This window comes from Tachysurus vachellii, chromosome 20, assembly GCF_030014155.1.
Source record: "Tachysurus vachellii isolate PV-2020 chromosome 20, HZAU_Pvac_v1, whole genome shotgun sequence".
NCBI lineage: Eukaryota > Metazoa > Chordata > Actinopteri > Siluriformes > Bagridae > Tachysurus > Tachysurus vachellii.
This window is the reverse complement of record NC_083479.1, coordinates 5,790,087-5,813,607: the sequence shown is the minus strand read 5'-3', so window position 1 is coordinate 5,813,607 and position 23,521 is coordinate 5,790,087. Positions and strand designations below refer to the sequence as shown.

The following is a 23,521-nucleotide window of genomic DNA, read 5'->3' as shown; positions in this document are numbered from 1 at the left end:
TCCAGCTCAACCGATTATCGACCTCCTTCTGAGCTAGATCAGAAGCATTTACACACTTTAAAACAGAGCAGTTTTGTAGATGGCGACTGGCTCTGCCATACCAAGAGTAGCTTTTTAATTTCCTCAGTTCTTTTAAGATCTCGCCCAGAAATTCAGTGAGATAGAAGCCCGTTTCCTTAGAGAATATTGTTTCACCTCAAGCTGAACTACTTAAATATCTAATGAAGTGCTCTCTCTCTCTCTCTCTCTCTCTCTCTCTCTCTCTCTCTCTCTCTCTCTCTCTCTCACTCTCTCACACACATCTATGCTTAGAGACACACCTGTAATCAAATACTGCAAATGTCTGGTAATAGTAGGTCATGGTTTGCACTTGTGTCAGAAGGCATCTGAGGCACTTCACCGGTTCACCGTCAGAAAAGCCTTGGCGACCGAAAATCTTCTCAGGCAACCAGTGCACATGAACTCGCAGTGGTGCAGATAGCTTATCAGTGACCAGGAGGAGCCTGGGCTCCTGATGGAGGGTAATTGCCTTGCATCTTGGCGTCCCTCTAAAACTGCTGAAAGCCCTTATGTCTGCTGGTAATTGGTTCCAGGCAGTGCCCTGAGATTGGTACTGAGCAAGCCTAAGGATGGCCTAGCGTTCAGCTTCAGAATCAGCCCGAGCTTTAGAGCTCAAACTAAGCTCTTTACTGTTTATTCTTCACGGGAGACAATGTTTCTCCATTTCCAGCAACCTAGCATGGAGACTGTACATGATGTGCACCCTGACGTTTAGTTTTTTTAGCGTATTAGATGCAGATTTTTATGTGGACGACAAACATGTACTGTATATATGAGATTTAATGGCCTGATCATTACTACAGATCAAAATGTATGTAATACCAGCTAATAACAGAGGACAAAATGCAAACTCACAGCTGAAGTGTTTCTATATCCCAACAACCCACACCTCCACCCCTTTAGAAAGCTTTTCAGCACAGAGGGCTTGACTGTGTGAGCCCCAGGAACAGCTACACTCAGAGGGTATTTAGCACCTTGTGCTGCTTGGGTTGTGTGTATGTGTGCATGCCTATCTAATGACCTCCATGGCTCTTGAGAATCAAAATTGAATTAAAGGCTCTGCACCGTGTGAAGCGTAGCTCTTACAGACAACAGTGCTGCTGCAGATCCCACTAGAGAGAAGGCTGTCTGCAGCTTGCACAAATAGCTAATGGGCTTCCATGAAGCGTAGGTATCCAGGAGACAAGCCTGGTCTCGTCAGCCCCGTTAGGATGAGCGTCCGGTGCAGCTAGCATATTCGTAGGATCAGGAGCTTAGCTTTACAGGCACATTCTGCAGAAATTGCACAGTTATGATTTGCTTGGGCATCATCTGTATCACAACTGAGGGTAAATGAATGTAGTATGTAGATACAAGCGTCCGCGACATCTGATAAGGTGCCATTACTTTTATTACTTCATTTCTGTTTCTCTATTTCTAGGCAGCATCGTCGGCTCTCAGCAGCCTGGGCCATGTCTACACCGCCATCGGTGATTACCCTAACGCACTAGCTAGCCACAAACAATGCGCTCTCCTGGCCAAGCAGCGCAAGGACCAGCTGGCGGAGGCACGTGAGCTGGGCAACATGGGTGCCGTCTACATTGCTATGGGAGACTTTGCCAGTGCTGTACAGTGCCATGAGCAGCACCTGGACATTGCCAAGGTGCAGGGTGAGAAGCGTGAGGAAGCTCGCGCCTACAGCAACCTGGGCAGTGCCTACCACTACCGGCGCGACTTTGACAAAGCGGCATCGTATCATGCACGTGTACTGGAGCTTGCACAGGAGCTGCAGGAGCGTGCTATTGAGATGAGGGCATACGCCGGTCTTGGACACGCTGCCCGCTGCATGCAGGACCTGGAGCGGGCGAAGCAGTACCACGAGCAGCAACTGAGTATCGCTGAGGGCCTGAAAGACCGTGCCGCTGAGGGACGCGCCTCCTCTAACCTTGGTAAGTACAGACAAGCTTCTGACAAATACAGACAAGTATTTTTTATTTTTATTTTTTTCACTCATGCACCCAGCACAGCTCAGAACCTTGACCAGCAGTAAGTGTCAGTCCTTGCAAAGCTAGCCAACTGCAGTCAAGGTTTTGGTGCACACCCAACCACTACACACTCAAACCCTTTCCTGCAGCACCCACTGCACCTCTTTTCAAAAAGTAAACGCAGGACAAATTGAGCCCATCACACCCAAGTGTTTCTGAGCTCTTTCTATCCTTCACTTTGACTTCTAGTGCCTTTCTAATATTTTCTCCCGAGCCTGACAACAGCTCCATCAATTTGATCTGATGGCATGCATGCGCTCCCAAATGAATAGATCAACACTCGAAAGAAAAATGTTCCCATTGAAAAGCGAATGCAGGCAGCAGTGCGAGTGACATGAGCTTGATCCAGAATGACTGTGAGTCAATTGTTATGTAAATACGTGCTGTGAGACTAAAAAAAAAAACAGGGAAAATCTGTTGTGTGCTGACTTTAGTGTAATCATTTATAAAGCAATACCTATATAGGTGTGTAGGGAAGCTGAATTTGCTTATATGTGATGTATGCTTGCCCTTAAAACATCCCACAGAAAGCGGTTTCAAATCCTGGCATTAAGGGGTATTTATTTATTTATTTATTTATTTATTGCATCCAGCACATTTGGGCACAGCTACAAAGAAAAAAATTACTTATCAGGTACATTTTATGTCATTTAGTCACTTTCTACATTACCCGTCAACCTCAGTATGCCAGTTGAACCAAATAAAAATGGCTTTTTAGATGCGCTACACTTCAGTAACTGGCCCACTAGTCACCACACTTTCCCTCTGTTTGGCCTCGTTCTCTCACCACCAAGCGTGTGCTCGAACCTGTATTGATCAGAACTGTCAATAACGGTACGCTGGGAAAGAATGGCAGCACTTATAAAATTAATGATCGCACGCTGTGCCTAGAGCTCGGCTGCTCGGCAACAGTAATGAACAGATCGATTGCGGCATCAGAGGTAAGATTTATCCGCGAAGAATAAAAGCAAAATATTTATTGACATAGCCGTGAGAGCTGCTCAAACAGAAACAAAAACCCTCCAGGTGCTTTTACTGTATTTGCTTGGGTATACGATTTCACTGTATGTACATAGGCCACAACGTGTACATGTTTACAATGCGTAATTCCCAAATGTTACCAAGGTGTCAAACCACTGTTTATAAATGGAAATCCTTCCTACTTTGACCTCAAGCACTCCTACGCTCGTGGTTTATGTCTCAGAACGCTAACATTAGCCACTCCTAGGGTAGGAACTCCTATTTGCTCTTGCAGGTAGGAAATACAAGAAAGCTGCCTTCTTGTTCTTTAACCACTCATGTTTTATTCAGAGGTGGTTTGGGTTCAGTAGGATAAGCGATATCCAAGCCCTGAGTGTGAAGAATTGGATCCCTGTATAGTATTGCTGAGTGGACAGTAACTGGAGGCGGATTGAGAGCCCTCAGGCAACAGTCATGCCATTATCGCTGTGCCTCAGTCTCCAGGATGTAAAAGGATGCAGCTTTGATTTGGATTATTGGTTCGGTGGGTTTCATCTTCTTTCTTGGTACCTGTAATGTGCTGCTGTTTACTGGCTTCCACAGCCTTTTGATCATATTTGCATTTTTCTATTTTAGCTGATTCGTGGCTGTGGGTTTAAGATTGTAATTCAATTCTGATCCAAAGCTTTTAGGTCTAGTCCTTCAGTACTTCACTGCCAGTTAGAAAAGTGAACAGTCTATTAGATCCCTGTGTATATATCTTACTGTACCTTACAGAGCAATAACACACAATAAAGGACAAAGGCTTCCAACAGTCGCGTACTAACAGAAAAATTCAGTAGGACTAGAAACACGGCACAGTCAGGCGACTCGTTCTCATTGTTAAATTTGGGTCAGACTCACACTTCAGGAATGTAAAGAAAGCAGTGCAACCAGCGAGGCATTGCTAGCACCGGTGCTCAGCGGCCATTTCTAATTATTTCCTTTTGGTCTCTATCTGTAGTATATCCTGAAGTATTTTCTCTGCGGTTCCAGATTTTGTTCTGTTTTAATCTATGCCAGTTCAGCTAGCCAGCTAGTCTGTGAATCTGTGTACCCTCTAAACCTCATGGCTCAACTCAGATATGCTGCATGCAAAATGCCTAATTATATAAATCAAGGTCAGTTATTGGTTCAGCTAACGCTCACACTCGGTGATGGCAGTGATGTTTCTTGGCCTCGCATTTGATGGGATGTAAAAAGACCTATTGGGAAATCGAGACATTTGGTTCCTCTGCCGCGTTCTCCTTATGTGTAATATACAGTATCGAATGATTTAACGAGTGATTGTCCAGCTCTTAACCTACATGTACACTCAAGTGGGGAAAAAACCTGATAAGTGCTATTAGATTTTTTGGAAAAATTGTATTTCTAACCAGATAATTTTAGACATGTTCTTGGAGAAATAATAATAATAACAACATCATCAATCAGGTAAAAGGATAGACAATTTATTTCTCAGAAATCTTTAGGATGAAACAAAAATATACCTCAATATCCCGTCTACGCACTATTTTCTTCACACACCGTCTGTCACGTTCATACAGTAATGAACACACTTGGCAAACAGAACAGTGTTATTGCTGTTGTCTAATGAGTAACACCTGATATTGACTCGATTACTACAGCCCTGTGTGTATGTTCTGATTTATCAGCCTTACAGAATGTTTTGATGCTTGTATTAATTAAGATTTAGCTTGAGAAACAACTTGGACAACATTGTCTTCTATTGTGATAGCGTATTACAGCACATTTACAATAAAGCGCATTAGAGAAGACTTGAGTCGGCTGAGAAACAAGAGCAAATAACGGTACATTTTGAAACGAGTCCGTGTTTACGAACACATACCGATTGTAATCTCAGATTAGCTTTGAATTTTGGAACAGACTTATTTACGCTGGCAAGAAGAGCGATAGTAATTTCCAGATTGAACAGTATGTAGGTTGTGTTGATCCGAGGTCGGTTCTTTTTTCTATAGGCTATAACTCTTCAAGGTTCGATCTCGGGGACATTGCTGTCAGTCAAAATGCAATTTACCGTTTCATTCTCCTGAAGCCAAACAAAGCTCAGCCATATAGAGAATTCAATGTCAATACGTCTGCTATTTGTTTGTCTTTGTTTTTGCCGTGAGCTTTGCAGAGCACTAGAAGTCACATGATGGAATATAGCAGCTTGTTTAATGTCTGGATTGTCAGGAGAGTAGACAGGAAGTAGTGTAGAAGGGCAGGAGTGATAAGAAAGGAAACAGCTCTGAGGCTCTCATGTTGTAGTTTTATCTCTTCTCTCCACTGATTGTGAAATGTTTATGCTTAACCGATGTTGCGAGATGATTCGATATAAAACGTATCATCCAAAGGTTGCAGCAGCCTGTTACCTTCATGTCTCTTGCTTACAACCGTGTAGATTCCAGCAGCTCCACACAATTGTTAAGAAATGGCTCGTTTGTGTGTTTTTCCTGATTCTGTTGCGACACTGTCTGTTACTGCACAAGCAAAAAACGGCAAAAACATGCTTCGTACACAAGGGAGGCCTTTGTCCTCATAAAAATCGTCTTTGGCCGTGCTTCCTGGAAGAAAAACGAATACTTTTTCGGTCAGAATCTCAAAAAAGATACAGATGCTCCAAAGAGCAAAAGTTAATAATGCAAATATCCTCCATTATTAAAGGTGCAGAGTTTAGGGTTAAGAATTTAAAAGTCGAATGAGAATTGGTTGGATCTTTCTTTGTAAAAGTTGTCCAATCCATGTCAGGGGAAGCGTAAAGCTTTGATGAGGAGTTAAGTCTTGTGCTAATTAATTCAGAACATGGCAGTGCTCATGGAGAGATGATACTTCAGATGCGACAGCAATGTAATGGGTCCAAATGGGAGATTTGCTCTGAATGGATGAATTTAAATGTGTAATACAATATAATGTTTTTTTTTTCTTTCAGACTTTTACCTTTAGGACTCAAATGCTGTGTATCTCCGATACAGAATTTTCACCCAGATGAAGAATTATTTCTTTTCAAGCATTCTGTTTAGTCAGTATAGCATTTCCTTGCAAAAAAGGTCAAAGTGATTGACAAAATGTATCTATCTAACTATCTGTCTGTCTGTCTGTCTGTCTATCTATCTATCTATCTATCTATCTAGCTATCTATCACTCTGTCTGTTTGCTGGTCTGTCTGTCTGTCTATCTAGCTTAAATTATATTTCATATTCTATCATGTTGAGCCGTTGCCTGGGGCATGGTATATTCTTAATGTGCATATGAAGGAACTGCCCTCGACTGTCCGACTCTCAGCATTGGTATTCTCACAATGCGAGGTGGTGTAATTCACCTCGTGAAAAGCAACTTTGATGATACCAGTGGCCTCTAGTGAACTCACCTATCTGCTGTCCCCATGTCTCCAGATGTCAATCACTGGAGGTTGTGCCACTGTAATCTTTTAAAGAAGAGACACTTTTCACTTTCCACTTTTTCTCTTACATTTCATTCACATTACAGTAAACAGATAAGTAATTTTAGCTGATTTGAAACATTCATTCATTCATTCATTTTCTACCGCTTATCCGAACTACCTCGGGTCACGGGGAGCCTGTGCCTATCTCAGGCGTCATCGGGCATCAAGGCAGGATACACCCTGGACGGAGTGCCAACCCATCGCAGGGCACACACACACACACACACACTCACACACTAGGGACAATTTTCCAGAGATGCCAATCAACCTACCATGCATGTCTTTGGACCGGGGGAGGAAACCAGAGTACCCGGAGGAAACCCCCGAGGCACGGGGAGAACATGCAAACTCCACACACACAAGGTGGAGGCAGGAATCGAACCCCGACCCTGGAGGTGTGAGGCGAACGTGCTAACCACTAAGCCACCGTGCCCCCTGATTTGAAACAAATAAACAAAATATTAGACTAGAATTCAACATCAATATTTCACTGTCTCTAATATATACAGTAAATTATTGTTAAAAATGAGCTCAATTTATCTGTATGAACAAAAATTTTAGTAGTTGTTGAACACAAGTTATAGCTGTTCAGCCTCTTGGGACACAGGCTTCGGTCATTGATTTGTCTGGGTTCACTGTGCCTTACAGTAAGCACATGCATAGACATAGCATTAACTAACGTACTGTATATAAGACCAGTCATGCAGAAATAATTCCCTGTGGGCTTCATGAGCTGAGCTTTTACCACAGAGATACGTCTGGCACACATGAGTGCCACGAGAATCCTTCTCAAACTGGGCTCTAACACGAGATTTATCTTTCAAATAAGGAGTCTCAGGGTTATAAGTAATAATTAGTGGTCACAGAAAACTGAGGACCATTTTAAAGGAAATATTTGATGAAAAGGTGCTGTATTGGGCTCTTGGTGTCTAGGTTTTATGTTGGCATTGGCCCTAATTGGATTTTCCACATGCTGCTAATTTTGCTTTGGCTTACTCTGATTGACAACGAGCAGATGGACGTCTATTCCCTCCATCCATTTTCATGGCCTGTTCCACCTCACACTCACTCATGCACACACACACTGCTGCTGCTTACAACGTATACAGACCCGATTACAGTGATACAGTATGTGGTTTACTGATGGAATCATTGAATTGTGCAAATATATCTAAAATATGCCGAGGTGAAAGTTTATTTAATATTGTTTAACTGCATTAAAAATGGTGTCCAAAAAATGTTTTAACGGGTTCAGGGGTCAACAATAGATCAGTGCACTGTAACAACACAAAGATCTAATTATTATTATAAAAAGGCACCATTTTGTTTCAAGTCTATGTTGAATTTCCATCCATTTCCATCCAGTGCCTTTCTGCTTAAATCATGCTTATTTACTGGGAAATATAAACACCTAAGGGTGGTACAGTGTGCATCTTTCCTACTGCACAACATTAGGGTTCTCAGATTGAACCTGAGCATCCTGAGGTTGTCCGTCTTTGTGGAGTTTTGCATGTTCTTCCCGTGTCCTTGTGGGTTTCCAGAAAACATGCCAGGACGTAAATTAGTACATGTACTTACCCCAAGCTGTGAGCAGCAACGCTAAGATGGACTTTCGTCGAGGTTATGTTCCTGCTTTACATCCAGTGTTCCTGACATAGGCTTCAGATCTAGCACAAGATAAAGCAGGTTCTGAAGATGCATGAATGTAGACATAACCCCACACAGGCATCCATCACTAGCTCATATTGTGTGACATGTCTGATAAAGACATCAGCGTGGCAGTGTATATAGAGTGCACTAGTGTCACAGTGCTGTTGGTAAGCTGGTCTATGTGTAAATCCCTCCATAGGTTTGATGTTTTGTTGCTGTAGAGGAGGATAAGGGGTTCATGCTTCATGTTGACGAACTCAAACAAACAGAAGGTTGTTCTGAGCCCTTGCAAGTCTAGAATCAACACTCTTGAGCACACGCACACTGGAGCATGCACCAAATATTCAGTGTCTTACACAGCACAGCAGTGTCATCTGTTAAAGCCAAGCCATTTAGACAACACTGGCTCCTTATTTCCTATAATAACTGTTTTATCTCTGTGTGACCATTTCTGCATGAATTTCCCATGGCTTTGTGCTCCCCGGTGGCAGAAATCATTTTTGGTTAGTACGGCTATACCAATTAGACAAGCGTTGCAACCAGCTGCCCGCTGTTAGTCCTATTCACGAGTCCTGTTTTCCGCTCATCCCAGCACTTTTCCTTTATCCATCTGCACTTAGCAGATGGCACTCTGGGTTAGTGGAAGAAAGGAACCGATTAGGGCATGCTGGGGTCTGGAAGCCAAATCTCATGAACCTAATATTAATGTCTCCTACGACTCTTGCACTCAAACCTATTTTCCACTGTACGTATTCATTAGCCTTCCCAACATTCGGCTTCCTTACTCTAGCCACAATATCCCATCATGCACAGGGAGTGGAGGGCCAGGATTTCCGCACCACACTGGTAATGATTATTTTATGGAAAAAGTACAAAGACAGAAAATGGTAGTTTTCCCAAGATACACGAAAGTTGGATGTTTTGGACTTTTTTTTTTTTTTTTTTTTTTTAAATGAAATTCTCCATCCTTTGGGTATGAATAGTTTCTGCATGAAAGGCACTGAGAAGAAAGCATAGGTAGACTTTTGTTATTCCAAAATATTTTACAAACTTGCTCATCAATTATTGAACACCTTTGGCTTGAAACTTGTTTCTGGCTTTTTGAAAGCTGCTATAACTTGAGGTGTACTCATATATCTTCCAACCAAAGATTGCCCATGCTCATTTCCTGTATGGAGATTTCAAACAAATAATCCTGAGACTCCTCAAGATGCTTCAGCTTTCTTTAATTGAGTAGATAATACTTGTAGTACTCAAACACGAGTGTGTAGTAATAGTGCTCATTTTGACAGTTGTGACATTGAAAGACGATAAGTTATGTTTAGAGAAATCGATTGGAAAATGATCCAAATCTTCTTCCTCTTTGTATTTAGGAATCATCCACCAGATGAAAGGAGATTATGAGACAGCTCTCAAACTGCACAAAGCTCACCTCTCCATAGCTCAGGAGCTGAATGACTATGCTGCCCAGGGCAGATCTTATGGCAACATGGGCAATGCTTACAATGCCCTTGGTGTCTTTGACCAGGCAGTACGTTACCACCGACAGGAGCTACAGATCTCAATGGAGGTAAACGACAGAGCGTCACAGGCCTCCACCCATGGCAACCTGGCTGTTGCATATCAGGCTTTGGGGGCACATGACAGAGCCTTGCAGCACTACCAGAATCATCTAAACATTGCCCGTGAACTCCGTGACATCCAGAGCGAGGCCCGTGCTCTGGGGAACCTGGGGAACTTTCACTGTTCAAGAGGGGAGTTCCCACAGGCTGTGCCCTATTACGAACAGTATCTACGGCTTGCCCCCGACCTGCAGGACATGGAAAGTGAAGGCAAAATTTGTCACAATCTGGGCTATGCACATTATTGCCTGGGAAACTTCCAGGAAGCGGTCAAGTACTATGAACAAGACCTGGCTCTGGCCAAAGACCTTCATGACAAGCTGAGCCAAGCCAAAGCTTACTGCAATCTAGGCTTGGCTTTCAAAGCTCTAGGTGACTACAATAAGGCTGAAGAATGCCAGAAGTACCTTCTGTCCTTGGCTCAGTCACTTAACAACTCACAGGCCAGGTTCCGTGCTCTCGGAAACCTAGGTGACATCTTTATTTGCAAGAAGGATGTTCCTGGTGCTGTGAAGTTTTATGAACAACAGTTGGCATTGGCACATCAGGTCAAGGAGCGCAAGATGGAGGCCAACGCTTATGCTGCTTTAGGTGCTGCCTACCGGCTGCTGCAGAAATATGACAAAGCCCTTGGTTACCACACACAAGAGCTGGAGGTTTACCAGGAGTTAGGAGACATTCAAGGTGAATGCCAAGCCCATGGGCACCTAGCAGCCGTGTATATGGCTCTGGGCAAATACAGCATGGCCTTTAAATGCTATGAAGAGCAGCTGGAGTTGGGCCAACGACTAAAGGACCCCAGTGTGGAGGCCCAGGTCTACGGCAACATGGGTATCACCAAGATGAATATGGGTGTGATGGAAGAGGCCATTGGCTATTTCGAGCAGCAACTGGCCATGCTGCAGCAGCTCAGTGGCAACGAGGCAGTGCTGGACCGCGGCCGTGCCTATGGAAACCTAGGAGACTGCTACGACTCGCTGGGCGACTATGAGGAGGCCGTCAAGTACTATGAGCAGTACCTGTCTGTGGCACAGAGTCTCAATCACATGCAGGACCAGGAGAAAGCATACAGGGGGCTAGGCAATGGACACAGGTACAGTAAGATGCTTTTTTTTTTTTTCTAACTGTGTAACATATAAAATGCACAATCTAAATCATTGCCAAGTAACTTGTGCAGTAAAATGTTTAAAGGAAATTATATTAGATCCTTAAGGGTTCAGATTCCACAACTGATTTATTATTAATGAGCAGACATAGTACATTATACGAGAATTTGAATATAATTTAGTCTTTTTCCAGAAATTAAAAATGAAAAATTCCAGATTGCTGCAGATTCACCATCACGCTTACAGTGAAAACACATTTATTCTCCTTGGATGAACATTCTATCTGTGAATGTGTTAGCAGCACAGGTGCAGTTACCACAAGACCAAGTATGATTGATAAAACTGTCAGTCTGTTCATAGCAACGCCTATCCTCTGAGCTGTTATGGCAGTCTTGAAGCAGCATACCACCCATCGTCTTTAATTAATATCCAATCATTTGCTTAAGCGCTCCACCACCATCTTAGAGCCCTTGGTCCATTCTGCTTACCCCATCTTCTTTCTGGAAAAAAAGTATTGACATGGGGAAGGGGTTGATGAATGGGCTTCTGCAGTGCATGATGGGAAGATGCTACCAGCTGAGTTGTAACAGCTAGGGGTGGAATAACCTATATTGGGCCTACAGTATACCAGTTCCAGTGCAGCTATCATTCATCTAACACCCCCAATCGTCCTGCTGCAGCCCACAGGAAGGTAAATTACATTGTCAGCAGGGACAATGCGCCAGGTTTACCCCCATTGAGAGAAAGCCCGCCCTTGATACTCACAATGCATCCAACAAGAGGCTCATTAAGGCCAGGCATTAAATGCTGTTTGTTTCATTTACATTTGACAGTACTGATGGCAGTGTCATTTCAAGTGACTTGCACCACAAGGCGCAATGATGCATGGCATCTTAAACAGCAAATGTGTTCCAGCAGCCGCCTTGCATGAATACAGTCAGGCTTTCTAATTCCTCAGAGAGACAGTGTTGGATGATGTTTTCCACATAAACCTGCAAAGATACTTTTCTCCCAAAGGACTCCATATTATGTGGTGATAGGCTACATTTCTCATTCTGAATGAGGCTATGGGTAGTGTATCAAACAACTTTTTATTTTTCACATAATTCATTCTGGTCATGTGATATGGGGCCTCGTGAGACCCTGGTTTTCTTCATAATGTGAAACTGGAGCGATATTGCTGCTATATTTTAAGTGTCGGTCTTTGGTTTTTCCTCTTGTTATTAAAAATGTTCAGTAAAGAGTCCATTTTTATTTCATATTCTACATTATAGTAGTGTTCGCTCAAAAACGTAGAGATTGTTTTGCAGGTTTAATGCTGTAATTTACTTATTTTTCAGTTGGCAGTTATCACACGAGTCATTCTATTTTCCAGTTTGTAGTCTGATATGAAATGTAGTTTGTCAAAGAAAAGCAAACAACAGTTCCTGGACAATCCTATTTCCAGCTTCATATGTAGCTAATGCTGTGCTCCCCCTGTTTTTTTTTTAGGGCTATGGGCAACCTGCAGCAGTCGTTGGTGTGCTTCGAGAAGCGTCTGGTGGTGGCTCATGAGCTGGGAGAGTGCAACAACAAGGCACAGGCATACGGAGAGTTAGGCAGCCTACACAGCCAGCTGGGCAACTATGAACAAGCTATCTCATGCCTGGAGCGCCAGCTTGCCATTGCCCGTGACACCTCCGACCCTTCTCTGGAGGGCCAGGCCAGCTGCGGCCTGGGTGCTGTCTACCAACTTATGGGCGAGTATGACACCGCATTGCAGTTCCACCAGAGGGACCTCCAGCTCGCTGAGGAAACAGGAAGCGCAAGCTGCCAGGGCAGGGCCTATGGCAACCTGGGTCTCACCTACGAGTCTTTGGGCAACTTTGAGCGTGCTGTGGTGTATCAGGAACAGCACCTTAGCATTGCTGCACAGACTAACGACCTGGCAGCAAAAACGCAGGCTTACAGCAGCCTGGGACGCACACACCACGCCCTACAGAATTACTCACAGGCTGTCATGTACCTGCAGGAAGGTAAGAGAGCAAATCAATCATTTTAATCATTATAATTTCACCTGAGCTACAACTAACGAAAAAAAGCATATCACTCAACACTTTATAGATTGATGATCTAGACGCTACCATTAACAGGTGGATTTTTGCTCTTTTATAATTACAACTGGAATAATAAGCAGAATCTTCTAATCTCAGTCCTGCCAGAAATACTGATCTGTTTAATTCTAATTCTTTTCCTGCTCAGAATGATCCCATATGAGAGCAGCTAGGCATGATGGAATCTTATTATCGTAACCATAACTTGAATAAATGTTGCTGTTAGGCTAAACGGTGTTGTGAGATTATTTAAGGAGGCATGTGACAAGTTTCATTTTGATTTTGATGTGTCCAAATTCTCTATTCTGTTTTTTTTTTTTTTTTTTGTGAATACATCACAGAGACTGCTCTGCTTTATGATGATTAGGAAATAAATTAAATTGCTTATTTCTTTTGCTTATATGTGCCATTAAAGTGTCTGAATTCATAATACAGACATTTTGAATGCAAGCTAAATATGGTGGACACATTCCCATTTGGCCGTGCCACTGTAGGGTTCAGAGGACCATATGCTGACATTTGGACACAATACTTCCATCTGGATTCTGCTTTATGTCAGCAAACTTAACACAGTCTAGCCCGAGGGTCCTCAAATCCAGTTCTGAAGTTTATCCTGTTTTTAAGGCGCATATCAGGGAATATTTTTGCTTTATTTAGCTCGATTTCAGGACTTGATGGCGTTGAGAACTATTTCCCGAGTCGAATTGCAGCATAGATTAATAGATATTAACCATTCAACCACATAGAGAGTTCACACTCTCGGGCCATACAGTAGTCATTCTCAGTGTTTTAGCTTATTAGGGTGTTAGGGTAAGAACTTGAGGAGCTGATGGTGGAGGAGGGAATAAAGAAAAACAACAAAGAAGAGCCTTTGTTTTTCACCTGTCATACCAATGCACAGTGTCCCATAGTATTGCTTGACAGCCAATTAGTTCAATGTGGCCTCTACACGTGTGTAGAAGTGTGATTACATGCGTGTGAAAGACAGCAGCTGTAATTAAAACTGTGTAGTTCAAGGAGCCTCGCTTCTCTTGTGTGTAGGAATGTGCAAATGGGCTAGTGTGGGAATGGGGGAACGGCCGCCCACTATTTCCATGTGTCCTAACAGACCGTGTGTGAATGCGTGCACGCATGTGTGCACTGTTTACACAGTACCGAATTAGAACTGCATTCAGGCATGTGTCTTTGTCCATTACGGCCACATTGATCTGTAGAGTCTATAAAAAGGTTTACTTGTTGTGAGCCTTTGACTAGAGCATGCACCGGTGTTTGGCAAGGGAGTAAAAAGTAAACAGATGCTAATACAGTGGAGTGGAGTGCTTCCATGCTGCTATATGCATCACTCCATGGATACAGAATGTAAGAATTGCATCCAGATAAGGAAGCAGAACACATCATGTGCACATACAGGTACATGTACTTGAGCATTGTGACATACACTTCATCTATTAGGTTATTCAGTAAAGCCACGAAAGCCTTCAGCCTGTTCAGCTGAAGAGCTCAAATATTTTTAGCAACGGTTTGACGAAAAGGGATAAATATGTTGACCGTGCAAGCCGTGTTTATCACATTTGAAATGCTTGCGAAAGAAACGTCCTCGTTAGTCACACAGAACAAACAGAGAGATGGAGAAGGTGATCGGAAGGTGCACTGAATGGATAAGCTCCTCCTTAGTTAAAGCTTAATATCAGTACGACATGCCAAGATCTTTGCAAACCATCTCAGAGAAGAAGAAGAAGAAAGGCTTATGGAAAAGAGTCAAGGAGAAGGAAAGAATGGAGTTTTAGGGTGAGAGAATGTGGTTTGGAGTGATAGTAATTCTGAGTAAGAGCCAATAAATGCAGGTCTTGAGGCTTTTTCTCAGGGAATGTGTATAATATGAAAGAATTTTTCACATGAATGAATGACTAAATATTTAAATAAGTAAATACGTTTATATAAAACGGTTGTTTAAAACATTTGACGGAGAAGGTGACGGAGAGGGTTTACTTTCGTTTTCTCCATGACTATATTGAAATATGATTACGGAGTATTTTGACACTTTTTTTTTCATGTGTTTGGGTGTGTTTGGAAACTGGGACATGCTGACAGCTGTAATGTACTGCTCATTTTCTGATCCCACGTTTACACCTCTAAATACTAAACAAGTCAGAAATAAATAGTGCGAAATGACTATGTTTGAAAATATCTGTCTGTCTGTCTCTCTGTCTGTCTGTGCGTCTCGCTCAGGTCTGCGTCTGGCGGAGCAGCTGGGCCAGCGTGAAGATGAGGCCAAAATCCGTCACCGTCTGGGCCTCTCACTGTGGGCCAGCGGTAACCTGGAGGAGGCCCAGCACCAGGTACGCACACACACACACACACACACACACACACACACAGAGAAAACAGCTTAGTTTTACAGTAGTTTGTCTCTACTGACTTGAATTAAGCGATAACCGTTACCCTACTCAGATACTTCCCAGTACAGTGTAATGACTGGTCTGTAGTCACAGGCATGTGTGTGTGTGTGTGTGTGTGTGTGTGTGTGTATTTGTTTGTGTCTGTTGTGAATCATTCTGGAATTGTCTCCAGCAGTGCCATGATTTTAAGATACACGCTACGAGGCAGCATTTGATGAATAGGAAGGCAAGCTGCTCCACACCTCCCACTTAGTCCCTAATTGATCCAGTGCTCTCGGTGCAGACCCACACCACACATCCCTTGTCCTGTGTGTAAAGAGCCTGGCTTTGCTTTATTTTGTGTCGTGAAAAACTTTTCAAGCCAGTCCTCCCTCACTCCCTCCTTCCTTCCCTCATTCGCAGACATACACAACTTCACATTAACTTGACCTGCTCCGGCTTTGGTCCTTTATCCATTTGGAGCGTTTTAGGATTGCTTTCTTGCCGTCTGGTTCGGGATGTCGTCGGGTCGGACAGGGTCGCCAGAGGTTGAGATTGTTTTCAGGCTGCTTTGGTTTCAATTTTCAGGAAAGCCAGGTGGAGCTGCGCTGGCTCTGCAGTCGTCTTGTCCTGCCTAGTAAGGTTTGAAAGAGCTTAGGCAGTGGTGTGACTCTTGCATATGATGACATTCTTTTATTTATTTATCTATCTATTTATTTATTTATTTGTCTGGCAGAGTTGCACGTGTGTTAGACGACCCCAAAGTCACTTATGTTCAGAGTGTCTTTGGGGAAAGTGGCTGTGTTGGAAGGTAATGTGTTTGTATCGTTATGCAGCCTGACTTTGAATGAAACATTCTTGTCAGTAGGGAAAGATGTCCTCTAGATGCAGTCGAGAGGGTCATTATTCTGTTCATCTGTGAAAGCCTCCGTCAATCAAAGATGCACTGAGTGTCTCGCATGAGTGAATACACAAATCCAGAGTCATCCGCGCTCGGGCGGTTAAGGATTACCGACGGTCACTTAATTGCAGTTACGAATCAAATGATGGAAGTATCTCGGATTGTTTGTTAACATCGAACAGTTTTTAATGTTATAACTGGGCAATTTTATTCTTTTTGGTTCAGTCATGATTTCTACAAAAGGGAGAGTAATGCAGGACAACATGCATGGAATTTATTATAGCTAATGTTAGCTTGCTAGGAAGATCAATTTACTATGTTAACCTGGCTAGTCACTGAGGTAAACATTATTTTTTTTTGATTTTTTCATTTTTTTTGGCATCCTAAGAAACCAATTGTAGCTAATGTGATCATGCTATCTAAAATAAATTTCCAGTCCTTTGAGTTACCTGCGCAATGTGTGTGTGCAGGTTCATTTTCAACAACTCGTCTATTAAAAGTTATAGCGAACAGTGTGACATCACAGTGAGACATACAGTGCTAGTACGTTTACAGTGACGTGAAATCCAGCCATGGCTTAATCCAGCGTAAAATCGGTTCATCGCGGATACAGCATCGTCTCGGCTAGATAGAGATCTGCAAGATGATTGACGAGCGTGATGTCGCAGACAGAGGTGTGGTCAGAAAAGTGTGTAAGTGTGTGGATGCAGGTGATGTGTAGTCTTTCTGAATGGGCCTACATAGTCGTGTGTGTCGAGTAATGTAAGCAAAGCCATTTCTGCCTCTTCCGCTGTGTGTGTGTGTTTCTGTTTGAGAGGGATAGATATCTCAGGACTTGGCTCTTGCAAATCACAGGCAACGTGAGAGTGTGTATGTACGCACGGGTTTGTGTGCTGCACAAGCATTCCACTCTTAATTGATTGCAGGCTAGTCTTGGCGGATGCTGACGAAAGGAACACTGCATTCCTCTCCCATAGCTCCACCAGGCAGCGCACACACACACACACCACTCGTCATGCAGCCCATCTCTAAATGCACAAAAGAGCAGATGCAGACGTTATAACCATGGCTTCGTATTCTCACACACACAAACACAAGTTCCACCACTCTGACATTTACTGTTCCTGTGTGTGTGTATGTGTGTGTGTGTGTGTGAGAGAGAGAGAGAGAGAGAGAGAGAGAGAGAGAGACACAATGGCTCCATCTCTGTCTGAAGGAAGGAAAGGAATAATTCTAGAGATATAGTGCGCCATTCACACCGTACAAACCCTCTTTATTCATCAGGCTAAATGAAAAACAGACCAGCGCTTAAGAGCAAACAAACAGCAGCCTATGTCTCGAGCTCCGTTCACTCGCAGACTTCCTCTTACAAATATCCTTCCTTCACCTTCCTCCCTTGTTTTAAATGCCCCTTTATCAAGTTTAAATCACCAACTAAATTGACCATCGGCTCCTGTTTTGCACCTTAAGATTTTTTTGGTGAGAATGAGAATTTCATATCTTACGAAGGTTGGAGGTGGAAAGCAAGAGGGCATTCCCTTGCTGCAGAAAGCCTGTTGCAACATTGGAGCACGGGTTACTCGGCGTAGAGGTCTCATGCCACCTGCTGTTCAGTGCAGGGAACTGAAACAATACCCTTTTTAGGTTTCCATGACAATTTTCAGTATTGGTTTTGTAGTAAATTGGATTTTGTAGAACAGTAAATGTTCTCTAAATATCTGATATATGTGTGTTTGTTCTTTCTTTTCCTCCTTTAGTTGTACCGTGCCTCGGCTTTATTTGAGACCATTCGACACGAGGCTCAGCACAGCACCGATTACAAACTCTCCCTGTTCGATCTCCAGACCTCCTCTTACCAGGCTCTCCAGAGAGTCCTCGTCAGCCTCGGTAAGCATCGTCTCTCTCACGAGCTTTGATCAAAATAACGATGATTGTTCTTTTTCAACACAAGATGCGTCACTGTTCCAAAGTCGTATACTACGTGTAGTATAAAGAAGTGTAGAGTAAAAATAAGATGTCAGACAGACAGCTAGCAATGTGACAACATCCCTCAGCTGACAAACACAGCTTCATTATGGCACCATAAGCATTTTTTAGTTTCGAAATAAGTAAGGAAAAATTGTTCTGATGTTCTGTATAAAATATCTATGAATAGTCAACATGGATAAAAAAAAAAAAACAAGCACATGATGTCTTTCATTTTGAAGATTTAATAAAAAATCGGCAATAGAATGCAAATAATATGGAAGACGCTTCTCTGGGATGGTAACCTCATTAAATCTAAATAAAGGGGATGAAGCGTTTGCGCTGCTTAATGCTATTTGGAAGTAATGCAGGCTCATCACAAATTCATGCCCTTTCCAAACTCATGAACAAAATGTTTCATCAAAACAGCATTTCAGTTTGAACCGAACACAAACTGCTTTGCGCTAGCAAACGCGCTAAATTCCTGGCATGTGGCGGGTGACACCGAACGCTCCTGTTCACTTGTATTCATTTTCCTGTGCATGAGAACATGCTGTGTGCGGAACGAACATCAAAATGTAGATTTTTTGTGTAAAAAAGGCGAATAAATGTGGAAAAACTTTGTCGTATGTCAACACACCTGCCACTACTAAGATCTGCAAACAAATGAAGGGTTTTGTGTAAATATCATTTAAGTGCTAGTAATTGTGATGGTGGTTTCATGCGCTGGGCATTTAATAAGAAATCAAAGGGGCCCTCTGGTGACATTCAGCGCTAAGTAGTGAACAGAACATGAGGGTTTATCTGTTTCTGGGAAAGCGTCCAACCAGAGCAGCACGCTCACCTGCTGTACTAAGCGTCCACTCCAAGGGCATCTATAATATATCATATAATACAATTATATCGCTGTAGCATCTAAAAAGATGGCCAGGTTCAGTAAGTTCTGGCAAAGAGCACATTCGTTGGCAGATAATGAACCGAACAGAACATGGAGCTGATCCCGCATCAGCATGGCTACGGTGTTAATGTGAGTCTACGTCTGATCTCAGGTCACCACGACGAGGCGCTAGCAGTAGCAGAGCGAGGCAGAACGCGGGCGTTTGCTGACCTGCTTGTGGAACGGCAAACGGGCCAGCAGGATTCAGACCCGTACACCCCCGTCACTGTGGAGCACATCTTGGACACGGTGAACAGTCAGCGTGCGCTGGTGCTCTACTACTCAGTGGCAGCTGGTTACCTGTACAGCTGGCTGCTAGCCCCAGGTTCAGGTAGGAGAACACACAGGAGCCGGCCTGATTTGTGAACATTTTATTTGGTGCCATGTTTTTCTAAGAGACTGTGGTGTGCTGCACTTTTTGTTTTTGGCAAGCGCTCATTTCATCTCCAAAAAAAAAACAAAAAACTGTATAATTTAAAAAAGATTTAACATTTATGAACTTGTGATCAGTGTGGAGATGGATGTACATAAATTGAGTGGATAGATGGATAGAAGGATGTGTGTATGAGCGGTGTGGATTGAGTGGGTGAGTGAATAGATGGGTGGTGGAATGCAATAAATGGATAAAGAGATTGGCTAGGAGGATAGATGAATCGGATGAGTGTGTAACTTAAAAGGTTGAATCTAAGGATTAAATGGCTGGGTGAATATAGGTGGTGGAATGAACTGGATGGATGCGTGGCTAGGTGGAGGGATAACGGAAGCTAAGAGTAGAATAGAAGAGTAGGTGTATACAACAGATTGTTTGACTGGTAGTGGAATGGTTGGATGAATGGATGGATGGATGAATGGATTGGGTTAGTGGATGGGGTGTTAAGGGGTGGGTTGAGGGGGTTAGGTGCCAGATTGATATATTGGGTGAGTCAGATGGTGGATTAAATAGATTGATGGAGGGTTGGATGGGTTGGGTAGGTGAGTGAGTGCTTGGATGGATGAAAAATTGGATGAATGGATGGATGGATGGATGGATGGAGAGATAGATGAGTTTAAGGGTCTCCGTGTGGAAGCCAGAGGTGTGAGACAGACTCAGAACACACAGTTGGATAAACATGCAGAGCCTAGTCTGTAGACATGCTGAGCCCCTGTCTGTCCACACACACACACACTCATGCATGCTAACAAATCTGTAAGGCTTTAATTTGTGTTCTTACGCACTGTCTGGTGCACACAGACACACACACACAGAGCTGATCATTTTGTGTGAAGCAGCCATATCCCTCACACCTTCTGTTCCCTGCAGCTCATTGTCTGGTGCCTGCTGCTTGGCGGTAACTAGTAAAAAGCTGTGAATTAACGCAAAGCGGCAGTGCCACCTGCCTCCCTATTTGTCACACATCCTTCCCCTAAGATACACACACATATACACATACACACATGTTCACATTCATACACACACACACCCACAAAGCCTGAAACAGACATCTCAGTATTATACTGACATACACACACACAAACTCTCATGTGTGTGAGAGTAGACATACAGCTGTTGTGCTTTAGTGTGATTTTCTCTGACTCCTCATCCTACAGTTTCTTACAGGATGGACTTTGTTCCTCAGCACAATGACTTACTGCTTGACGTTCGGTGTTTAAAGCAAGAAAGCAATAATAATATGATATTTAATCAGCTGTAGCTCTGAAAAATCTATTCCTGCTCTTTCTTCCTCTTATTTTATTCATGACCTTTAAAGCCAGGCGAATTCCATACATTGAGCTGGAGATAGTCCACCGCAATGCATTTATTTGTTCTTTTTACAAATTCTAATAAAATGACCTTTTATGCCTTCACATATTGCGGTAAATCAGTTCTCTGTGCTTTTCCAGGAATTCTCAAGTTTCACGAAGTGTACCTCGGTGACGGAGCGTCGGAGAGCGGGCCATCTGAATTCCAGGAGGCTGGGGGTGGGTCCATGCAAGGGGGCGGGGCCTCGTCCCTGGAGCAGCACATTGCCAACGCAAGAGAAGCTCTGGGAGTGGACGCCTACTACAGCAGGTGAGCTTTTGCTTTAGACTATTTGGACAGTAAGGCTGTGTTCATCTTTTACTAGGTTGCGGTCACACAAATAGGATTTTGTGCCTTAATAAGGAACAGATCTGATGCTCTGATACCAAAGAAACACAGTATTCATGCCAAACATGCTTAAGCATTTCAAATGTCTTATTTAGTCTAACCCTAAAAGGAAATGAGGTTATATCTGTAAACTTAGTACACTCCTAGGTCCCAAAAAAATGGACATCTCATATTAATTCCGACATAAGGAACACTGGATTAGATTTCACACATAATCCGCACAGTCGAGGTCAGAGTAGAGGTCGTTTTTTCCAAATCTATAATATACGGTTAGTCTCAGCTGCCTGAATGTGCCCACAAATATCACTGATATTATTTGAATGTTCCTCACTAAGGAAGCACAGCACGACTCCACAAAAAGCTCTCGAGATAAAAACTAATCTCAAATCAATATTAGAACAGTGAAACTAGAAGGAGGGGGAAGAAAGGCTAGGCGACAGACCCCTACAGCTATTCCACTTCTGATGTATGAATCTGTGAGCATTCAAATAAATTTAGATGGATGCAGTCACATCAGATGGCGGTAGTAAATGCGGCAGGATGGCGCGTCGTGTGTTTGTGTATGTGCTGGAAGTTTATCCCGGAGGGACCACTTCTCACCACACACACTTGGAAATAAGCAGTGACAGCTAGATGAGGGGGAGGCATCCGGTCTCGCTGATAAGTTCGTGACCTAAAGTATACCGGTTTATTTTAAAGGTGGCTGTCTGTGGAAATAGACTTTTCCTGTATTGAGCTTGTTTTTAGACTGTAAGAGGTGAGAAAATTATATGAGACTGATCAATAGCTGCAATTACCATTTAGTGCAAGCAGGCTCGTCTTTCGTAGTCGTAGTTAAACACAGGATTGTAGTGAGCTAACACTAGCCAGACATCTCTGACGATAAAAGAATCTCCATACAGTAAGTGCTATTTCTGCAGCAAAGAAGCACATAAATTTCTTAATTGCTCCCCAAAGGCTGAGTTCTACATTATCATATTTTTTCCCAGATCGGGAAAAGTAACAGATGACTTAAGAGATGGCACTGAAAGCCTTTATTATTAAGCATGTGTTTGAGAAAACTTTTGTTGGATAACTTCCTGTTTTAGTGCATCAGCGCATACTTGGTTGAAACAGTAGTGTTTTCTAAAATGTATGTTTCACTTGATATATTTTATGCAACAGTTGAATTTCTGATTCTAATTTGGTGTTTAATTTTCTCGCTTTGATTATTTTCCTATAACAACGTATCGTGTTTTATTTCCTTACCTTGTATTGACTTGGGGTCTGGATATTATCAAGTAGTGTACAGAGCAAAGGCATACAACATTCAAATAAAAATTGAATTGAGTATAAAAATCACTTACTTTATAGAGTTTAGTGCATTGTAATGCTGCGAGTGATCCCAGCAGGTAAAGTGAATTTAATCCTAAACAGTGTAATAAGAGAGGCATAAAAAGCTAGTGAACAGTGAGAATTCCCTCCCAGTGTAACGCTGGTACATCAGTGTCATAAGCTCAGGAACAGTGGTACACTCGCAAGTGCATAAGTGATGAGGTGTGAAGGATTTTCCCCCTAAACTGCTCTCTAATCGCAGCCTTTTTTTTAATTTAGTGCTAGGGCTGTAATCGCCCTAGTGATTTCCTTCCTATTCATGCAGCCTATCCATTCAGCAGAGAGTAAGGGAGTAAAAACAGAGGAGTGAGTGCAAACGAGCTGCTAGTGTCCTGCCTCTGTTTCTTTATACCACTTAGCTTTTTATTAATGCTACACAACCTACTGCATTATGATCTGATGTGGCCTGTAGGAATTTATCTGCTGATGTGGAGGAATATTTTGACTAAAATAAATTTTAAAATAAAATACGTTTTTTTTTTCTCTCTCGGTGCCTTGCAGCAGAACACAGAGGCCGAAAATAAAGAAATGCAGGCGGATGGTAAAGAATGCATCTAAATATATTTTGATAGTCTGAAAATATGTTCCGCTATGTGAAGCCAAGTCTACTGTAGACCCTAGGCTTTATTAGACTGTTAACATTTTTTAACTCACTTTGCTTAAAGTAGATAGATGCGAGTAACAGATTGTAAGAATTGATATTTCAGTCGTTTTTTATTATTATTATTAGAAGTAGTAACAGTAGTAGTATTAGTGTTACATATAAAAAGATTTATTATTTTACACTTTCGTTGCACCGAGTTATTTAGCAGCATAGCCTAGAACAGCAGTGAAGCTGG

General features: G+C 42.7%; 1 protein-coding gene across 5 annotated transcripts in view; it reads left to right on the top strand.

The window, feature by feature from the left end:
* The window catches only part of ttc28 (tetratricopeptide repeat domain 28), a 185,274-nt gene that overhangs the window by 146,657 nt on the left and 15,096 nt on the right, over window positions 1–23,521 (top strand). For all 5 annotated transcript variants that reach the window (XM_060895213.1, XM_060895212.1, XM_060895214.1 and 2 more), the window contains 7 exons: window positions 1,481–1,988; window positions 9,552–10,893; window positions 12,398–12,921; window positions 15,229–15,338; window positions 18,036–18,165; window positions 19,293–19,511; window positions 21,062–21,230. In XM_060895213.1, coding sequence (XP_060751196.1) covers window positions 1,481–1,988; window positions 9,552–10,893; window positions 12,398–12,921; window positions 15,229–15,338; window positions 18,036–18,165; window positions 19,293–19,511; window positions 21,062–21,230 — 3,002 coding nt within the window. The remainder of the gene's footprint in view (window positions 1–1,480; window positions 1,989–9,551; window positions 10,894–12,397; window positions 12,922–15,228; window positions 15,339–18,035; window positions 18,166–19,292; window positions 19,512–21,061; window positions 21,231–23,521) is intronic.